The following is a 20,761-nucleotide window of genomic DNA, read 5'->3' as shown; positions in this document are numbered from 1 at the left end:
AGGCTCTGCTTCCTCGTTTGAGCTGAACGATAACATTGGCCATTGGGTTTGTGATACCTGTGAAGAGGAAGCACAGAAGGGGAACCCAAGCCTCAAGAGACCCTCGGCCTGCTATTTCGGGGCTCTCCGACGGAAATAACTTAAGTGACACTAAAGGGGTGACTGTACACCCCGCACCGGCATGATTCATCCTGCTACACAGAGCTAAAATATGAAATGTCCGCACGCACTCCGCAATACGCGCGCAGCCACGAGTGAATTATATATGTCAAGAGCAAAAGTTGGTTTGTCCGAGGTATGCTTTGGAGATAAAATTTCGGTGGTTATTTGTTAAACCGTGCGGTGCAGCTTTGGTGCTGAAGTCACAGAAGAAGTGACATTTAAGAAAGGCTTTTATCAAGCTAAGATGTAGAACACCCCTGCTGTGTGCTAATGTACATTTGAATATTCATCGTATAATAAATATAATACCATGAATATATTTGAAACAGCGCCCACGGGGTACCCGTGTTGTCTTCGATTAAAAAAATTACAGATATATGTATTGGATATGTCTGCTTTAAAAATTGTACTTTTTAGGCGGTCATAAAATAAAATTGTCTTCACTTGACGTGTTTACTTCCTCGTTACTCGGTATTTGTTCGGGGTTTTACAAGTCTTCTCTGTGTATTTCCTCTTATTAGAATACAAGGACAACTTGAAAGTGAACTTGAAATAAAGTCAACAGACTGTATCAGGTTAGCAGCGAAAGGATGTAGCTCATTAACGCTGCCATGTCGCTATAAAGAGTGAGCAATGTCATGCATATGTGAATGCCATCATCTACAAAACGGCAAAACATCTGCTCTTCGAAATCAGTGTCACAGTAACTCGAAGCGCTCAGGAGACATAATAGACCTAGTTTCACTCACTCTGATTTGTTCCACTTCACTGCAGTTCTCTTTATCCTTCGGCTATGTTGATCAATATGCATCTATCCATGTTATAGAACTATTTTGGCATCCCGGCGGACCAATATTTCAACATTTTCAATATTTATTTTAGTAGTCCCCAAGATTTCAATTAGCCTCAAACCATAATGCAAGGATACCTGCATGATTTCGGTTATCGTGATTACCTGTCGCACCCGCCTCCTGTAATTTCTTCGACGTCTCAGTGGATAGAATCTGTTCATCCACGCGCATTCACATGAGTCTGCGTGCGGACGACATGCGTTCAGTGTATCACTATGGGAGTGCTACCCACAATGCTGTGCGATTAACATTTCCGTTAATGATATAGTAACGCGGCAACAGCGAAGTACCACTGTCGAACTCCAGTTCTCACAACCGCGTGAACAATACTCTTTTTGCTCAAAAGAGAGTTTTGAATTGTTTCCACAATGTCATATTGTACCTTAAACGTCAAGTTATCTGTTTGGCAACATTTTTATTCAAATGCTATTTTTAGCAGTAACTTGAGAGCCATTTGGTGAATGGAGGGTCTCGTGGTAAACCGGCCGTGCTCAACCCTGCATGGCAAATGCTCTTCAGACAGTGATTAAAACCGCATATTATCTGCTCCAGATGATGTCCAAAACCACATACCATAAATTCATCCAGTCGCCTGGTATCAGATGATAACAAAAATTGGAAAACCCACCCCAGTGACATCCGTTCCGGCAATATGTTCTGTAATCTCAGATTAACATAACACCCGATACGCCTCACGGAGCGGTTTATCTTGTCGGTAATATTTTGTGGAAACAGCCTCCGATGCCGCGCCTGTCCCTGGTGCCCGTGGGTCGAAGCTTAATTCAATCTAGCCCGGTAGAGGGCGGCTCGGCTCTCGGAAAAGGGATTGAACAGAACACGGTAAGGGGATCAGGCAAAGCCACTCTAGATTGCGGCCCGACGCTTGTGTATTTTGCCAGGCGCGCTGGTAAGTGCTCTCTCCCCGGTATCTCTCGGCTGAAATGGGCAAGGAATGGAGAACATCATTAAGTGGATTATGTGGGTTAGCCTGTACTTGTTCGGCCGGTTGCTATCTGTTTAAACGATAAGATTCCAGGCGCTTTTGAAGCAGGCGCGAACTTTTTTCAAGGCGGCTAAATTTGGCTTTTTGTTAAGTGCAGGGGGCATGTTAGCCGAAAGGAAAAAAAAACTTGGGGAAAAAAAAGTTTAGTTCCCCGAGCTATGTCTTGAAATAGTGTACTTAGACGTTTTATTTTTGCCTCCTCTATAGCCATAAAGATTAACAAAAAGCGAAAGGCTAACGTTAAAGGAAGCAATCTGGTACTGAAGTTTATGCAATGGCATTTCAACAGGGGGAACAGCTGGAAAGATCACTTCCTTCATATCAAAGAAGTTATTTTGATCTGATGAGTTACACAAGTATTTTTACATCAGGCCCTCTTTCGTCTCATATAAGTAGTATTAGTTTATGAATATACGTCGGTGTCAGGACAAAACCCGTCACTAAAATACGTGTTCAGTAGGTGTTACCCAAACTTCACAAAATGTCATTGCTGGAGAAGTAATCTGTGAAATGTCAGAAGGCAATGAACCTCTTTCCTTCTCGCTGCGATACTACTCAATATTATGAGCTGATTCTATACGCCCTACTTAAACACGATGGAAACTGCTATGAGCCCCGAGTTGGAACAAAAGAGGGTGCAATTTTCCTAACAACGGCGGCTCCTTTGGTCGGAACTGCACTTCGCTCGTTCACAAATGACTATGAAATGCCTGCGTTACGAGTGCGTCGCGACCAGCAACATAAATACTCCCGACCAACATAGCTCTTTTCAACCGATTCTGCTCAAGGCGGATATGGACCGACTGTGCGTGCTGGATATACATTGTTGCATCTCAGAAGACCGTTGTATTTCAAGCGGCTGTCTTTGAGCTGTGGTGTTCGTGTCAAAATGTTGCACATAAACTGTTTCCGTGACACAAGAGCTGGCACCTCCAAGATGGGTGGCGTGCTGCCCTTGTGGAAGTTCGATGTTTTGAATCATGCCCAGTTATTAGATGAAATATGATCGAAGACGGACATTATATCATAAGGAAGAAACCACCACTCCACCCTGACCACACGTGTCCAGTACCGGTACCGCACCATTTAAAAATGGTCTGCTTCACGAGAACGAGGGCCAGAATGCAATGACACACTGTGTCCCAACTGGGCGAGGCGGGTTCCTCGCTTGGGAAGTTGCACTCTTTTGCCGGTTACACTCGTGGCGGTGCTTGGGATAAATACTCTTGACAACACACTCTTTCAGCTTATCAACCTCCCTCAGCCAAACCCACAAGAGTGAAACCCAAGAATAATTTCTCCGATCGTGGTTAAAGAACCTCTGAGCTTTTTGGCTGAGTAATAGTGTTGAAAAATTGTCGGCTTCAAGATCCCCAAAATACATGTAGTTACCCGTCCTATTGCTACGTTATTATCATGCAACGTGGTCTTCCGTTTTGTATGGGAGGCCGTATATGGCAAAAAAATTCATCCTTTGTAGGCAACAATTATAGCCTCATAGTGTAAAATTTGTCTAATAAAGTTAATGTATATTTTTCAATTTAGCGTTTAGTAATAGGATTTGGTTTGTAATATTACTGTGTGAATTTGTTTTTCATTTTGTGGAGCATTCTGTTATTTTTGCACTGATGGCTAGCCATAGTTTGCAACCATGAAGGAAAACTATTACCTTGACGTGTTAAGGAATTGGTTTATGTGGCATAAACAAAGCACATTCAAATTGGCTTTTGAATAAATTCTGTCCAGGCCCCCCACTTCGCCCAGGTAAACATTTTCAGCATTATATATTGTGCTCTGCTGCAGCAACGTGCAAAGTCGTAGAGCGGCCTCCTTTGTTGACAATAATGGCAAAGTGTATTTGTTCCCGTACCTAGGCTGTCCCCGAGCTAACACGGACTCATTTAAAAAGTCCACTCTGGGAATTTCAATTAAAATTCTCGCCAAAAAAACAGAAGACTGTCAACGCAGACAGTGTAGGGATCAAGATTTTTTTCAATGATTTCTATAGTCCCGCCTTCTTTTCTGTAGTCACAGAGGGAGCATACAATATTTACTAGCGGAGACTCCTGCCGTCGCTGTCTGCGCAATACGGGGAAATCCGGAGACCCGGAATTAGACGGGAATGCGATCGCACAAGAGCCAACAACATATTCATGCCCCTGGGGAACTAATGCCCTATCACTTACCTGTCCCTAACGACGAGCCCGTCGGCTCTTCAAAACTCGCATTTCGTCAGATTCATACTGTCCATTACCAATGCAGTGGAGCGTATTAAAACAAGAGAGAAATTAGACTATAGCAAGTTGTCCACCTAGGTGCCAGAAAAAATAGAAAGCAGTGCCGCGCAACTCGGGGCACTCCAGAACAGAACACCGAAGAAATCTCAAAGGGCATAAGCCACTTCCGCCGAACTTTTCAGGCCTTCGCTGCCAAGCACACTCCTTATTTCCCACCATATGAATTCCTGCTTCCTGGCCGGACAGCAAATCTTCATAATCTACAAAATGAGCCACCTTTATAGTGACGACTATAAATAGGGGAAAGCCTTCTACTGCCATATTGTGACTTGAAGAGCGCCCACAAATGCGCTTAAAATTGGCCTACATACATCGTATTAGCTTTGTAATATTAGCTACGAAGCCAAAACATAAACAGCAGAGCTAGCTGAAAAATACGACTTTATAAATAGCAGAGGAATAGAAAAAGGGGTTGCCCGGGTGCTGCTGATTCCATTTCAATAAAGCCCGCCGGCTTTGAGATGAGCTATACCCAAACGGGCAGCATTTAAATACCATCCGATTGTTATCAAAGATCTAGCCTAGGGCTCAGACTATCTGTTACATATTGCAGTTTCTGCTTTTATCACAAGCCTGGCCCGGACAGCCTCGGTGTGAGTGGGATATATGGTTACCTAGTCCGGCCAGGTCAGGGCCCACTCGCAGCCATTTTTCCCCGGCCAGTAAGCATAACACTTTGGATTCCTGTTACAGTGTGTTGAAAATTAATTCGCTTGCCCCTGGATGACAATAATAAGAAATGAAAGAAGCACAACGAAACAAAACAAAACATGCGTATTCTGACATAAATCTGACGAAGCAAATTCGTGGATCTCTTAATTAAGGACAGCCCCCGGTTTTCTTTTTTTTTTTATTTATTGAAGCCATTCTTGTACGCATTTAAAATTTTTCATGCATCTCCATAAAGCTTTCATCAGGACTGCATCATCGATATGAATTTTATATTTTGATAATAATGAATATACATCCGCAAATGAGACTAACTGCATTATGAAATCTCAATTTAACGCGACAACTGACGTCGTATCTGACGCAAGGGTGACACCCACCAAAATTGCCATTAAATTTGCCGATTTCATGTTTCCATATGTTCCGACAGGGTTTTGAAAAACCAAGGCAAAACCTGTAACATTAAAGGAAGATGTTTCTGGGGTACCAATCTTTATGACGTGGCCTCCATAAACTGAATTAATGCAACGCTTCTCATCAGCTCAACGTTATTGACCCTCTCAAGCTGATCCCTCTGTGTCTCTGTTAATACATGGGCATGCGCAGTAACCTCCAACTCTGGGCGCGAGTGTGGCTTCCCCCTCATGCGTTACCCGGCACTGATAGTGTTTAACCATTACACAAGAAGTTGTTTTCAACCACAGGGATCGTCTTTTCTTGAAAGATTCATTTGTACCGACCATCGTGTCAACCGTCGTGGCTTAATGTCACCATAAAGCCAACCAGGAATAGACACGCGGATGCGTTTGCACAGAATGCGGTGTAAATTCACTTTCGGAACCGTCCACGATCGAGCAGAGTAGGTCAGGATTAGCCTGAGAGTAATTGATCTTTACACCGGATGACATCTTGCTCCTATTGGTAGAAATACCGGGATTCAAAATATCTTCTGGTAGAAAAAGACTAAGTTGTTTCTCCCGAGTTGAAGCCGTGGCGAGGGATGCTATATCCATGTCAAAACTGCAGTTGTTCCGCTCTGATCTACGTATCATATCAGGTTTAGGAGTGAAGGGAGCAGTTCGCCCAAAGCTCTGATCCTTACTCCCCGAGGGCGCTGCAAATGATGGCGCTCTTTAATTGAGATGCATGGTTTTATTTTTTTTAGTTTATATCCAAGCACGAAATCCACTCAACTTTTTGTTGTTCTTAGAACTCTCCACGGTCATTAGTTGTTGACCATTCGGGCAATATCCAGTGTAAAAGTAGAACGGCTTATATGCATAACAACATAGGTCAGTTTATGAATAGTTACGAGTTGACGAGATCTCTTTTAAATTAGACAGCAAGCGTAATGCTGCCTTTCGATATGGCGTCGGCAACATAGCATGATCAATATTTCTTTAACCCCCCATTTCATTTCTAAGGTCAGTGTACAACCCATGCCCCCTCCTATTCATAAAATCGCATGTTGCGATCATCTAAGCCTGATTCTGTGTGCTATCATTAAGAAGGAAAACTTGAGAAAGGCGCGAAGGTTGGAACCAATCGACCTGACGTCACAGACGAGCGGTTCATGCTTTACTAATGTCATTTTGGTTTAATGTAAATTCTACTTGCTAAAGTCCTACAGCATCACTTCACCTGGCAAATGCCAGGGCTGTCTGTTCATGTGTTATTCTTTACTACCCACTGATATAATTATTCCTTCGGTTTTTTTTTATCGACTCTCAGGTATACATCATGCTGAGCTATCGAAGGCTGATACGGGGACCTCGTCAAATTGCCAGTCTGCTTCGTCGAACGAGGAATAGCTCCGTTTGTTCCGTCTCGCAATTCCCACTATTCGATACCTCGGTAATTAACAACTGACATTTTCGATAATTTGATCATGGGATTCTTGAAGGGAGGGAAAAAACATCAAACATGAATTTATCAATTGAAAAACGCTTCCTGAATGTCTCTAGTTGGTTGTAGAAAATTTGCCACGACTTAATTCATTGTGTTCAATTTCGTGCGTCTGAAGCACCTGAGCCACTGCCTGCTTTTATGTTCGCTAATTCAATTCCCCTGTTGGATTTTTTTTCTGATCAATATTGCGAAAGACCTCTTTCTTTAATGCCACTGTCCTGCGGTTGTGCAGGCAGCGCTAAAGTAGCAAGCGAAAACGAGGGCAACTTGTAAAGCGCGGAGGTGTGCGAATCTAATTTCTTTCAAAATGGCGAATTTGTATATGGCGGTCTTGTATCTGGTCGGTCTTGTTTAAATATCGTCCTTGGCCAGTTATGATTTCAGTGGTCAAATTAATATCACTAAATACCCAACCCCTGTTAATGGAACGTAAACACGCCTAGTAAACAACTTGTGACATTCCTTTTGCTGTTAGTTATGCAAACAAGACAGATTACAGTCGGGACAGCACTTTCTTAAATTCTCCACATTCTCAAAGGTACTTTCCTAAAGCATCAAGCTGAAACGAATAAAAGATATAAACATCTGTCCCTCTCGAAATTTTCGTGTGACTAGATACTGCACCACAACATATCCTATCACTGAAATATACTTCGGTACAGTGGAGGTATACTATGTACCTTTATGCCAACAATTTATTGATTGTGCATGTTATTTTCTAGACAGAATTTTAATGCGAACATTGGTATCACATCATTGATACCTCTCTGCTGCAATCAATATTGCGTTTTTCTTCCCGTGTGTATCAAACACATGTTCAGTTACTCAAGCCCCACTGCACAAACTTAGAAGGCGTAAGTAAATAATATTCCTCACTGTCCACCATTAATGAGACGCGAAGGCCATTTAGGGATGGGTTTTTTTGCCTTTTCCATTCCTTACAGTTGGTAGATCGATTCGCAGGCCGCGATCAGGCGGTCAGTAGGCTTGATCGATCCGTCCGGCAAAGCGTGCAATTTGTGCTCGATGGAAAAGAGCGCGGGAAGAGGGAGGAAGAAAAAAGGGCGGGAAATGGTGTCCGCCGCTCGGATCACTGTTTATATCACGCCTTATTTGATGCAGCGTTCTTCCCCGGCTGCTGTGACGTCTGATAAGCGCCGACAGATCACGGTCGTGACACGTTCGCAAGTTTACTTTTTTATCTAACTAAAATAAAGAGTGGCAGAATGTTCCACTGGCAAGTAAAGATTCGGTAAGTTACCTATATGCTCAATTAGGATCTCCCGTCCTGGTACTGTCACTGTCGTGACACGACGTGTTGCAGAGCAAACTGTTACCTTTGTTACTTGCGTGCATCTGTTTTACCGACTGCTGTGGAAAAATTGGCCTGGTGGCTCCCATCATTTCTGCTGTCTGTTAATGCTCAGTCTTTGAGGAAATGATCGTCAATACCTTACCATGTAATTCCCGACAATTAAGTAGGACTACGTTACATTATTGGTAATGTACACAACAAAAATCTCGGCATTTCACGCCTACATGTACGTAAACATGTACCATAACTACTATAGCCTCTCATGCATGCACACAATCGGCTGTCCATTATGATACTAACATTAACATGCAACCCTCCTTGTTAAGTGACTCCATTCGCTTATTCCATTCATTTATTTATTTGACCAGATAAGCCAATCGGAACACTTGATAAATTCCAAAGATTGGAAATCACAGGAGTCGAATTTCATTGTTTCACCACGCGCTGGTGTATCTGTAAAACTCCAGGGGTCCAACCTGCGCGTTTCACTGCCTCCGTTGTCTGCGTTCCAGAGCGGTGCGCATACACTGTCAAGTTTACCACGCCTTACCTCTCAGCCACCGAGATTACTGCGGATTAAATCTCATATATTTAGAGCAAGCATCCCATAAATCGCTTTTAAGAGCAAACCCCACTCTTACACGCCACAGCGAAATTATATTTGTAACCGAATACACCTGCAGTAACACGTGGATGGCCTCGCAAAGTGGTAAAAAAGCAACGAACGCAATGATTGCATCAGGGCTGTACCTACGAATACGGAAAATCACACGGGCACACGGAAACGTGTAGAACATGATACAAAAATTAGTCATCACTTTCATGGCTCTAACGCTAGTCGCAGTGGATATATCGGCAGCGCCGTATCCAGCTTTAGATGTCGAGGGGAGGAATTCAAAAGCAGATACGGCTTCATTCAACATGATGTTGGGGTGGAAAGAATATCAAAAACCCAATACTCGCGGTCCTGGCATCCTTGCTCTTATTTCATGGTGTAGCTTTTTCAGGGTTTTGGTGCTTATATCTGATAAATAAACATAAATTACTGTCATACCTATGAAGTACTTTTTGGCTTAAAAGAATCCGTCGGGGCAAGTCCTCCCTTGCCTCCATTGGATACGCCACTGTATATCGGAGAGGCAGAAGTTTTGGAAGACGTTTTATAAAATGGGGTGAAGTTCTGAATACCTATTCTTACAAAGATGAATGTTTCAGGACATGTTTTAGCCATGTTTGTTTAAGTCGCAACGTGTTTGAGCTTTGTTTATTTCGTTGTTGGTTACAACTTTGCACTATGGGTAGCACTGATTTTGTCGTATTGAGTTACTGGATGTCTATTTAACTAAGTGAAATATCCCCTTGTGATCTGCTGCCAGACATTTATCCGTCGAGGCAATTAACCCAAACGTGGAGGTGGCATTAGCCAGCACAGATCGAAATGGCGTCTTGAAAGAGAACTTACACAGCTTGAGACGCGCGGCTTTCTCGTCGCATTATTTCTCTTCACTTTTCATTTTCAATCCAAAGATGTCAGCACAAATTCCGCAAAGTGGTGGTTCGGCTACATCGAGCCAATTTACTTAGGTCCGCCCCCTTTCCCTCCAGACATTTCTCCCTCAAAAAAGTAACTTACGGCTCCTCTAGGCGAGCAGCAAGTGTGGGTCACTTGGAATTCCTGTCCGTGACCACCCCGATTGACTGGGGAGAGTCGATCTGCGAAACCAGATGATTTGCCCAACGTGCTTCGTAAGAGATTGAACAATCTAGAGTCGGATAAATTGTTTAGTGACGATGATGGAATGCACCGGCCAATAAACCGTCTGATTCCTTGGAAAAGAATATACAGTGATGGTTGAAGGGATGGGTACTGATGCATCAGTTTTGTTATCTTTTGCTCAGAGAGAAACCGCAGAACTTACTCAGCGGACGTACCTCCTCCTTAATTTGTAAGGCCAGTTTTAATATCGGTACTTCGCTGGTCCTATAGAGCATAGAGCAAGGAAATGTATAGAGCGACATCTTTTACTGGTGAAGTACCACGAAATAAGCTAAGGATCACAATAAGAGTTGCAACACTTGATGCTCCAACCATAGAGCAAACCTTGCTCGACGCTCCAACGGAAACTGATCCGAGGGCCAGAACCCTGACTTTGCAAGCTACCGCAAGATTGTACTTTTCAAGGTTCTACTTTGAGTGAGTAGAGGGTCCCGACTGAACACGTTCTCGTGATATCTATCCATGAAATCCTGACTGTGCTAACTTGCCATCTGCAAGCAAAGGGTCGGGCAAACGAGAAAAGAGATCCAGATCGACGGAAGCGGACCGGCCCTCCTCACCCCCCCACCCCCGCCTCTGCTCTATTCGGTCACAAATCCTGCTATTATCACGAACGGAACCTCAGACACGGCTAACCAATTGTGGCTGGCACAAAATCGTCGAAGCACATGATTCTTTCGGGCAACTGTGCACGTGAGAACATAATGACCATGTGACTCAATTTTGGTGCTCCAAATATCCCAACGTATCGATCCCAGTAAAAACCAGGGTTTCCTGTTTGCAATCCGCTTCTACCAAATCGTGCCCAATACCACTGTCCTGGTTGCTTACCGTAAAGGTTACAGCATTGATTTTGTAGGGGGAGAATAAGATTGGAAGCGCGGTGGAAGGTGGGTAACTCATCCGGAAAAGACAACCGCTTGTTTCGGTTTGGAGACAAAGAACAGTTGAAGTGCAGAACGTGTAATGGCGGAGAGAGTAGGGGAATATTGACAATGAGTTAGGTTACAGACTGCCAACCGCACTTTGGCCGGCTTCATATCCCTTCGGCCGTCGCCGGACTGGCGGTAGTCAGTCGGGCTGCCGCGGCGATCTAATAACGCGGACTCTGATGACAAGCTGCGGCAGTTGCGCCGCTACCTGCCGCGCATGTACGCGGGCAGGTAGTCCGCGGTTTTCCAAGTTCACGCGTGTGGCTTTGCGGTGTAAACGCCAGGAGTGGTTGGCCAAGATTGACGTCATTGTTTGCCAGCTGGCGATGTCCTTATCCTTGTAAAATGTTGCGTGGCAATTAGGGGCGGCCGATAAAGCTAATGATGCACAGTGCATCTGCATTCTTCGTCTGCCCTTGTTAGATTTTTTTCCCGTGACTTCAAGCCGATTTATAAAGACATTGTAAGGAGCATCGTGCTTCCACTTTGCAACGTGTTCAGTTTTTGATACAGTGGTTTGGGAAGGTAATAATGTAAAAATTCGTACAACTAAGATGCAAAGTGCTCACATTACTGCACTTTCCTTGAAATGTTGATCACAGCAAAGCTTAAATTTCCAACCCCTTTTAACCGCTTGGAATCCCTCCACCGCAAAGTGAAAGACGGCGATCGTCCCGATCGGACGAATCCGTTTTCTCTGAATCGTCTTTATTGGAGAGAGGGAACGATGTGATGTCTGAGTTTGAGACGCTGAGTACGGGCAGTGATTTAGGTCGTGCATTTTGGAAGGGAAACAAATTTTTGTTCGGTTGTTTTAATACAGCAATTTATAGCTGGTCGAGTCTTCCTAGAGTGTGGTATGATATTTTACGCTACGGCCTCTGGCTCTGTGGGTGCTGCCTCACTTGATTGCTTTCAGACTAATTTATGATTCTTTCCCGTGCACTCCTCGCCAAAACAGTCTTACGGGAGAATTTATCTGTTTAATCAGGTTTGGTGTCACAGTGATTACTGTAATGGAGCCCCCCGTGCAAATGGGCGGGCTGTATGAATCAAGTGCACGCGCCGTTAAGATTCTGTTGCGGGACATTGCTCATTTTCTAAACAATATTCCATTACCAGTGCAGAAAAATAGGGCAGGAAAAAAAAACAGGGCGGCCATTCTGAGGTCTTGCCTTTCAAGCAGCATCATGCCGCTTCTTCCTGGAAGGAATAACTGCATGAGATGTTTTTTGGTAATTGTTAATGCCATTGCATTTTCGCGTCTGTCTCTCCAATAGCTTTGAGATGTACTAATCACCATCAAAGACACAAGTTAGATTTTTGTCAGGTAAATAGAACAAAAGCCTCTGTGGTGCTTTCTTTGCCGATTGAACACCTCGCTAATTTAACTTAAAGCCCACAATATGATGAACAATGATGAATTAACATCAAGCTTCTTGACGTTGTTTTCTGCCTTGCGGTGCCCTTGCAAACCTTGCTTTATTGTCAGCTGAGAACGTGGTGCCGAAGGCGGTTTTAATTAAGCAAAACGTATCAAGTTAAAATAACGTTGGCAATGGTAAACGTTGGATAAAAAGTTCTCCTTTCAGTGCCAAAAAAGCCAACTGTCCAGATCCACGGAGCTCTTACCTTTAAACCATTGTCCCTGGCGCCTCTCAGTTAACGTGCAAAAGTCCAGGACGCATCGAATTTTTCCTCCGTGTAGTGAAAAGCGAATTCCGACTTATCACACACCATACAGAAAACAGGTGACTTGGCATTCTTTTCTTCAACTACATTCTTCCTGAGCGATCGCAGTGCGAAAGACAATAACATTCAGCAGGTCCAAAGCGCAGTGAACAGGAAGGTTTCACTCGCCCGCCTCCGGATCAAGTGCGCAAGCTCGCTGGTGGGCTCATCGCGATCATTAATGCAATTGAAAGGCAGTGCGCAGTCCAGGTATATTAGCCGTGCGCGTATCGATCTCACGCCGTTCGCCATTAGCAATACACGCGGCCCATCCCCCCGTCTTTGGTTTCACACATAATGACCCCCTGGACACGCCAACAAGCTACAGTCAATCTTTTTCCAACCTTCGCTTCGAATTTTCCTGATTGATTTTTCCCTTCCCCTCACTCCCTGTCCAGAAGAAACACGGCCGACAATTCTCGGTTCTTTGCATAGTTTAATGCGCGACGCGAATCACCCGTTGGACGGAGGAGAAAACATTTTGGCATCCGAGCAAGCCCCTGTCTTCTTCTAGACTAATTTGGCACTGAAGATCAAATCTGTCAGGTGCGAGAAACACGCTAAGGATATTTCTTCGTTTGAAATTCTGACAATAGATTTCACAAAATTGGTTCACCGTTTATTACATGCTTATGATTTTCATGGGTTAGTGTTTTCTTCTCTTTTTTAGCTCAGCATTTGAAAAAAAAAATAACCATTTTCTTATAATAATGCAGAAACACACACACAAAGAATAAACAAACAGAATATGTTTGTCCAAAATGTCTTGGATTATTTTTGATATTTTTCTGGTTGAGGTGGAAAAAAATAAGTAAATTCGCTGGCTGTCGGAAAACTGAAATAATGAATATTGGCTCACGTGCACAAGCCAAGGCAAACAGCCTTGAAGATGCTGCTTTGGTGTCTCTCGATGCGAATCTAATCAATTTATTGCTGTTTTTTCCTCACGGAAATTGGTGAAAGGAATTCCTAATCATAATATTTGTGTAGTGAGGTATCATGGCTCCCGAAGCTAAACGTCATTAGGGCACCATAATCATAAGTGGGGAGAACGAAGTATAGTATTCCGTAGCTGAAGAATTGTCCATATAGCGGGGAGATCCAAATGGTTGAAGAAACAAAGCCAAGGGGTAAATTGCTTTTGAAGACAGATACCCCTCGTGCTGGCCTGCCTGTCCTTCGTGATCTTGTCAAGAAACACACCACTCATTCATGACGACAGTGAGAGGTTTCATGTTTGCAGCGCACAAAGCACTTGCGCTTTAAATTGAAGCAAAATAAGATTGCAAATTAGAAATACAAAGCAGATGCAAAACCTGAAAATGGTGAGGTAGCACGTTTTGGTGTCTTTGTGGACCTTATCGTACGGTTTATCCTTTAGTTTTATTTTTTAGTTTAAAGGCATAATGAGGTTTTCCGAGGCGTCAGATGACTGCTCTGGGATTCAAAAATTGGTCAGTGTTTACTAATGGACCGACGTTAAGAGCTGTAGTAGAAATTAGAACGTGGAGTAAGCGAGGCCGTTACTTCCCAGACGAACACCTGCAACCCTAATGCACCGTAAGCAAAATTGACATGTCGCAATCACGGACGTCTTGAGGTAACTTCGGGTACCGTTACCACAGTCGAGCACAGCCTCGCTTTGACCCTGGTCTCTGCTTGGCCAAACCAGTGTACTTTATTTTTGCTGTTAGCGAGGCTGGGGCAGGTTATTGCTTCAATACATGTTGGCCTACTGTCTTTGCAGCTAATATTGATGTTGTTGCTACTGATGCTTTCGTTGCTGCTGTCGTCTCTGTCGTCGTCATTGTCGTTGCTGCTGTTCTCACTACTGTCGTCACTATTTTTTCTGTAGCCGTCGCCGTCGTCGTTGTTGTCCCCACAATTGTTACTGAATGTACAATAACCAGACTCAAGCATGCACGGTCAGCATTTTCAGACTGTTGCTAAGTATAATCAGAGATATTCCATTTTCCTCCAGCCCCTGTTTCTCCCCAGTCCTTCAGCTGTTTGCACTTTTTTGCCGCAGATGAACTCGGCACAGAGCGGGCCTGTTCAGAATACGCATCGGGTAGGTACACAAGATGTACCGGTACGTACTATCACCGCGCGCCAACCCTAAGGCGTTTATGCACGGATTGCTGGTGTAAAGATCCCGAATCGGGACATTCACTCAGAGTAGCTCTTGCTCAGACGTGCTCAGAGTCCGAATGAATTTCCTTCTGCTAAACCTTCAAAAAAAGGTTACAGTCGGCCCCCGGTTGAATATAACTGAAACGGATTTCGATGCATATTCATGAAAATCTTGTGCTTGGTGCCCAGATCCCAGAAATGAAAATTGATTCTTGTGCTGATATTACCCAATAGTGAACGTCTCCCAGGGCTTATTACTAATTAGTGACAGTGCTGATACTAGTGATGTGCTTGGGGACGTATCAAAATGCAGCAGAAATTGACGATAATAATCACTCACCTTTTGCTTCCCTACTTAAATTTGAAATGAAAACTCCATTTTATAAGGGGAGAAAAAATAAATTTGTTCCCTACTTGTATTTCTTTTACCCTCACCAATATTCGGTTCGCTTCAATTTTTCAGCAATGTAAATATATTTCTAATCACTGACGGAACAAACCGCCCGCAAAAGCACGCCCTTCTAAACGCAATGGAACAAAAACTCCTTAATTGAAGACTGCCATGCACGCTGTCGAGCTGAGGCGAATCGTCTTCTCTCTCCATCTCATCAGATCGATATGCCCAACCCGAGACTCGATATTCACTCCACTTTGGGCGAAATAGCCCCCCGTCTGGATAAATTTTCCGCGAGAGGGGAATTCGCTGCGGGACGGGCGGGAACCGAAACACAGGAGGAGAGGCAAGGTAGGCTGTGCGGCGAGAAGCGGCCCGGGTTGAGGTGATCTAAGTTTGGGGGCCCCGCAGTCCACAGGGGGCTCCACGCTGGATATCTTCGATTGCGGAACACTATCCGGATACTGGCATTTTATTACCAGCTTTGATTACTCTGGGGCGACGGGTAAAGAAAGAATGACATGGGGGGGAAAAAGTGTGTCTAACTTGGGCTTCAACGGTCGAGCGTGCTGTAAGACACAAGATGAAGAAGGGGATCCGGTCCAGGGCAGCTGTATATATCGCGTCACCCGTTGCAATGCCAAGACTCCGACTTAGATTTTCCGGCTAAAAACACCGACACGTACACTTTTCCTGGTCTAATTCCATTGTGCAAAAGTGCAAAATAAAAAGGGTTTTGGGCATGGTTGCAAAACTAGGCTATGTTTTTAAAAGCCAGGAACTGAAATTCTGTTTCTTGGAAATGATCGCACAAGCTTTCATTTAGAGTTTCTTTATTTTGGCCCCCCATTGCAATCTCAATAACTTAACATCAGACCACTGTTGATACTTGGATACACGCAGCGTCACTCTTGAACAAACCTCTCGGCAGATTTCCACGTTTTACTAATTAAAAAAAATCCCTCATTGATTTCCTGATATTTCGGCTTCTCAAGTGACTCCCCTGGTACTGATTTGCGAGTTCTAGTGTACCGCGTTCGTATTTCATCCAGTGATTTCTCGGGGAATCAAAAGTCATGTCAAAAAACTAAACTAGGGGAATCTCAGGTTTCAAACATCTTTCAATAAGAGATAACTGAGGGAACTGTTGCTGTGATGTCATTCAGGGAAGACGCTGTTTTGTGTAAGTAATAATATTTCTGGTAAAACAAGTTCTTCTTATGCCTATCGTCTTGTAGATAAACAACAATAACCCGCAATAAAAAGAAATCAATGATTCAAGCAATTTTGGGGAACTAATAAATGCATGAACATTAAAATGTTCTCCCTAAAATGGCATTGTGGTTTGGTTATGAATATGGAAATTTGCATTAGCATAAAAACCAATACAGGTAGTCCTACTCCTATGCCTTTTGAAACAGCAAAACAAAAAAAAACCTAAAAATAAAGTGAATTCAAACATATGGTTACATGTTCAAGATAATGATTGCATTCAAAATTGCATTGTGTGGACCTTTTTTAACGGGTAGTTTTATTCCTAGTGGGCCCATGTTGATTTTTTATGAGAAAAGGCACGTAAAACGTCAATCATAGATGAAAACTAGACGATTTGCTAAATTTTCAGAACATATTACCATACGTGAGAGTCGGCAGAGATTAAGATAACTTTGTAATTAAAAGAAATTCAATTCAGTTTAAAACTCATGACAAAATCACAACAGACTTACCACAGTTTTGCTTACTCTTTATTCCTTACATTGTTTATTGTGCCGCTTCAAATTCCACTTACAAAAACAAATCAAAGTGAACAATTCTGTACAAATATTTTACTCATATATCATCTGCTTGTCTGCATTGCTCACAATCTGATAATCGTTTCACGTCCACGCGTGCTCGCGATGTGTCTCATGATGTGTGTAACTACCTCTTGTCTTGTCAGTCTGTCCGGAAACTGGAGGTCGATGGTAATCTATGAATCGTTAAACGAGTACCCAAGATTCGCTTTGACGAGAAAAAGCGACGGCTGACCATGTTTGAACCTGGTAGTTGAGGGTCAGCCATCGGAGATCGAAATCCAAGGCCAGAATATGGTATTCTCTTCCTGCCAACACCTGAAAGAGGGCCAGTTTCAGCAGGGAGGTCAAACTCTCTCCGGGTAACAAGTCAGGGAAGTCGCGACCTGAAAACATGAAAGACTTAAAAACTGAAAAATGGCGCGCACAAAGTGAATCAACGCAATTCACCTCCACTGAACTGTAGTGCAGGTGCTTGCCAGTACATGTCTTCATAGGCATTTGTATAATGCCTATGAAGGCACAGACTAGTAGTGATCACTGATCACTACTAGTCTGTGTTCCAGTTGAAATTTCAAGGAACTTTAAGAGGAGCGGGCGACATGGCCTCTCTACAGATTTTGTTCTGCTTTTCAAAAAAACTTTTAGTTAGAAACATGGACGGAAGTATGCCACACGAATTTTTTATTTTTCAACTGTCACTGCTGTAACATTTACGATCATTGATTTAATGTACATGCACTTTACAAGAGAAGAATATGTACATGTATAGGAACTTCGCCAAAGATGTATGTTCAAATATTGACCAACGATGATATTTTGACAAGTGTTTACAGGCTGAGTAACAATTATTTCCATCGACTGATGGTGTGACAACTACGTACTCTTTTTTACCTTGTTGTAGCTAGGGAGACCATATTTAGGACCACAGCTTTGTTTTTCTTCACATTTTTTTCGTAAGCCTTGCTTTTTGTCCGTTGGTTTACTCATTTCGTCCAATTGTCTTATTTCCTCAAAAGCTGTCCGTCAGTCTTCAAGTCCTGATAAGTTCGTCCGATTGTAACGTCTCCATAAAAAAATTGAACATCTTAGAAGACTACTGAAAGGTTGCATGCTTTGCTTAAGCCGCACGGTAAATCGAGAGTTCCAAATCGCACGTCAGCTGGTCCAGGGAACAGTACCCCCTCAGCGTCACATGTCGCATTCAATTAGCATGGCAGTACGGACTATCCAATCATCTTAATCGGATTGTTGTAGGGTTACGGCGACAGCGGCGCACGCAACTGCCAAGCATGCAAAGAAGAGTCAGGCGGGGGCGGGGGGGGGACTCAAACCCTTCCAGTAATTCCCGCTCAAGCTGTTTGTATGAAAATTAAAATCACCCAGGGTCACATGCTGGTTGGCAATGAATTTCAGGACGTCTCGCGTTTCACCGTAAGTGGAAGCCAAAACAAAATTAATCAAATTGGCCGGTCCGATTCGCTGAAAATGCGCAGGTAAAAATACGCAAGGAGCCCCGGGTTATCATACCGATATCGTTTTATGATATCCATGCGCGCCGAAACCTGTCAGCTTGAGCCGTGGAAACTAAGTGACACCTCTGGAGAAAACGACTCGAAATCAAAGTCCCCCGAAAGTGAAGCGGTATGTCAGTGTGAAATCTTGGATTGCAGGCAAACCACAGTGCAAGAATAGTCAGCATCGCAGTTGTGATTCCAGCCGTTCCGTTTAGCACACCCGTGAAGGATGGAGTTTCACGCATTGTCAGATTTCTGTATATCTTGCAATGCTGCGCGCATTCAACACCCACGTGCTAAAAGTAAATCACGACTGTTTTGGGGACAAGTTTGTCCCTCAACAAGCATTAAACAGAATGATTTCCCCGGTCGGGTAGAGCGTCTTTTTTCTGTCGTGCACGTCTCGGACATGCTAATATCACTGGTCTAGAAGATCAAGTGTCGAACACATAAAAATGAGATTTGCATGAAAGCCTGCCAAAACCTGATGGGCATGGCGCATGCTCTTTACGATAGAACACTACAGTTGCCACTGTTGAATACAGGAAAAAGCCATGTCCTACATCACAACCGTCAACAGCTGTTAAATGTAAAACAACTTTTCGTTCATGTGGTAGTCAACGTCCTTTATAGTCATTACTACATGCATCAAAATGTTTGTTATGGTCACCAAGTCAAAAACGTTCATTTTCATTTTTCACAAAGGACGGCTAAACAACGCTTTTTAAAACATGGAGCTGCTTCGCCAGGGAAAACACAAAAGACGGGTATATTTTCTCATAGAAAAATTAAATCATTATTCCAGTAAATTCTGAACGGGCTGTTACGACTATATACAGTTTCCACACTGAATACAAAATAGTTGAGATCCAAAACCTTTTCAACGACACTACAAAATACTAGCTTGTGTGGCACAACGATTGACAATCATGCGTCAAACTATGTCACCGTCGTCTTCGTTTGACTCACCCAAACAGTCATCTACTTTGAGCGAATCCATGTATTCTTGAAACCAAACTCTGTCCAACATAGCGACAAAGGCTATCACAGAGTCACGCTATTCTTTTCTTGGTTGTCATGGCCTTTGGCTCAGAGCATCATGCTGGAGGTGAGCATTACTCATTGTTTTCGATACATTGCGCAAAATGTTCTACATGCATGTTTTTGTTTCGAGGGGCAACAGTCCTGCTGGATGATCACGTTTCCAGTTGAAATCAGCACCCGTTCCTGCGGACGCAAAACCCTCTTCAAATCCTGCTCAGGTCAAAGATGAACAATTTGCAATGTCCGCACTCTATCCCATGCTTACTTTGCCGTAATTTGTCCACACTTTTTCAGGAACTTTTTTGCCCCTGCCCACTACAACTCAAAAGTGCTATAAAATCGGAATTATGTTTCCCAATTCAGGACAAAGTGCCATAATCCAGTATCAAGTATGTGCACAAGACACCCGGAGATGAATGCAAATATTCTTACACAGAGGACAGGAACTTATTGAAAAGGATTTACGGGTGTGATAGTTCGGCAGGCTGACGATACACTACAGTCGACTCATCAGTCATGCCCAAATGTCCAGTAAAATCCTGTACTGTATTCTGAAATCCAACAAAATGTTTTTGTCTATTCATTCTGTTTTGGGTTTTCGTGCAATATTCGACCAATATCTGAATTACTACCGTACCTTTCCTGTTTTCCCAGCTTTCCGTCGGTATATTTGGACGTTTCGACTTGGTCCCTTTAGTCAATTATTGATTTTCAAGCTCTCTATGATCCCATATTTGTTTCTTTTAGTTATTTTGTTCTACGTTAAAATCTACTGTAACACTAATTTCTCATATTGTCAGTGGTCAGAGTTCACATTGGTTTTATAAAGCATTCGCGGGATTTATTCTATACCGAATTGATTTAACAATTTATTTATTTCGACATCTTAACCAGTGGACATTGTCGGTGAAGGGTGAACCCTTTCGTATAGAATCAACAACATCCCGACAGGGGGGGGGGCATGGGATCCATCACTTGACACTCAAATGCTCTTACAAAGATTTAAGTGGCCATGTACATTTAGCTATTGCGTTTTGAAAATGTCCATTACACCACAAGGAACGACACCGCTACAAAAATGCCTGGCTCGTCTCGGCCTCCGTATCTTGGCTATCGTACTGAGTCGTCTGATTGTTAAACCGCATCGTGTATTTGCCTGCACAAAAAGAAGAGGGGTAAAACAGAACACGCTGTTAGCTAAGAAGATGCCCCGCTGTAGCGCCTGTCAGTGCCAA

At 43.3% G+C, this 20,761-nt stretch overlaps 2 protein-coding genes across 10 annotated transcripts in view; both read right to left on the bottom strand.

Annotated features, from left to right (window-relative positions):
• The window catches only part of LOC110983691 (metabotropic glutamate receptor 7-like), a 48,666-nt gene extending 35,855 nt beyond the window's left edge, over window positions 1-12,811 (bottom strand). The window contains exon 1 of one of the 5 annotated variants that reach the window (XM_022243155.2): window positions 12,547-12,811. The gene's annotated coding sequence lies outside the window, so the exon portion shown is untranslated. Of the gene's footprint in view, window positions 1-1,117; window positions 1,196-1,586; window positions 1,712-12,546 lie in introns of those variants that run through there. The other 4 variants (XM_022243153.2, XM_022243154.2, XM_087136022.1 and 1 more) reach the window with 4 other exon arrangements.
• Window positions 12,812-16,904: 4,093 nt separating this feature from the next.
• Window positions 16,905-20,761, bottom strand: part of LOC110983692 (metabotropic glutamate receptor 3-like) — a 76,421-nt gene continuing 72,564 nt past the window's right edge. For all 5 annotated transcript variants that reach the window (XM_087135806.1, XM_022243160.2, XM_022243156.2 and 2 more), the window contains one exon: window positions 16,905-20,682. In XM_087135806.1, coding sequence (XP_086991932.1) covers window positions 20,597-20,682 — 86 coding nt within the window. In that variant the 3' untranslated portion in view covers window positions 16,905-20,596. The remainder of the gene's footprint in view (window positions 20,683-20,761) is intronic.

Source organism: Acanthaster planci, linkage group LG04 (assembly GCF_054643075.1).
Source record: "Acanthaster planci isolate LZ-2023a linkage group LG04, COTS_SCS, whole genome shotgun sequence".
NCBI classification, from domain to species: Eukaryota; Metazoa; Echinodermata; class Asteroidea; order Valvatida; family Acanthasteridae; genus Acanthaster; species Acanthaster planci.
The sequence above is the reverse complement of the archived record's forward strand: the minus strand, read 5'-3'. Positions and strand labels throughout refer to the sequence as shown.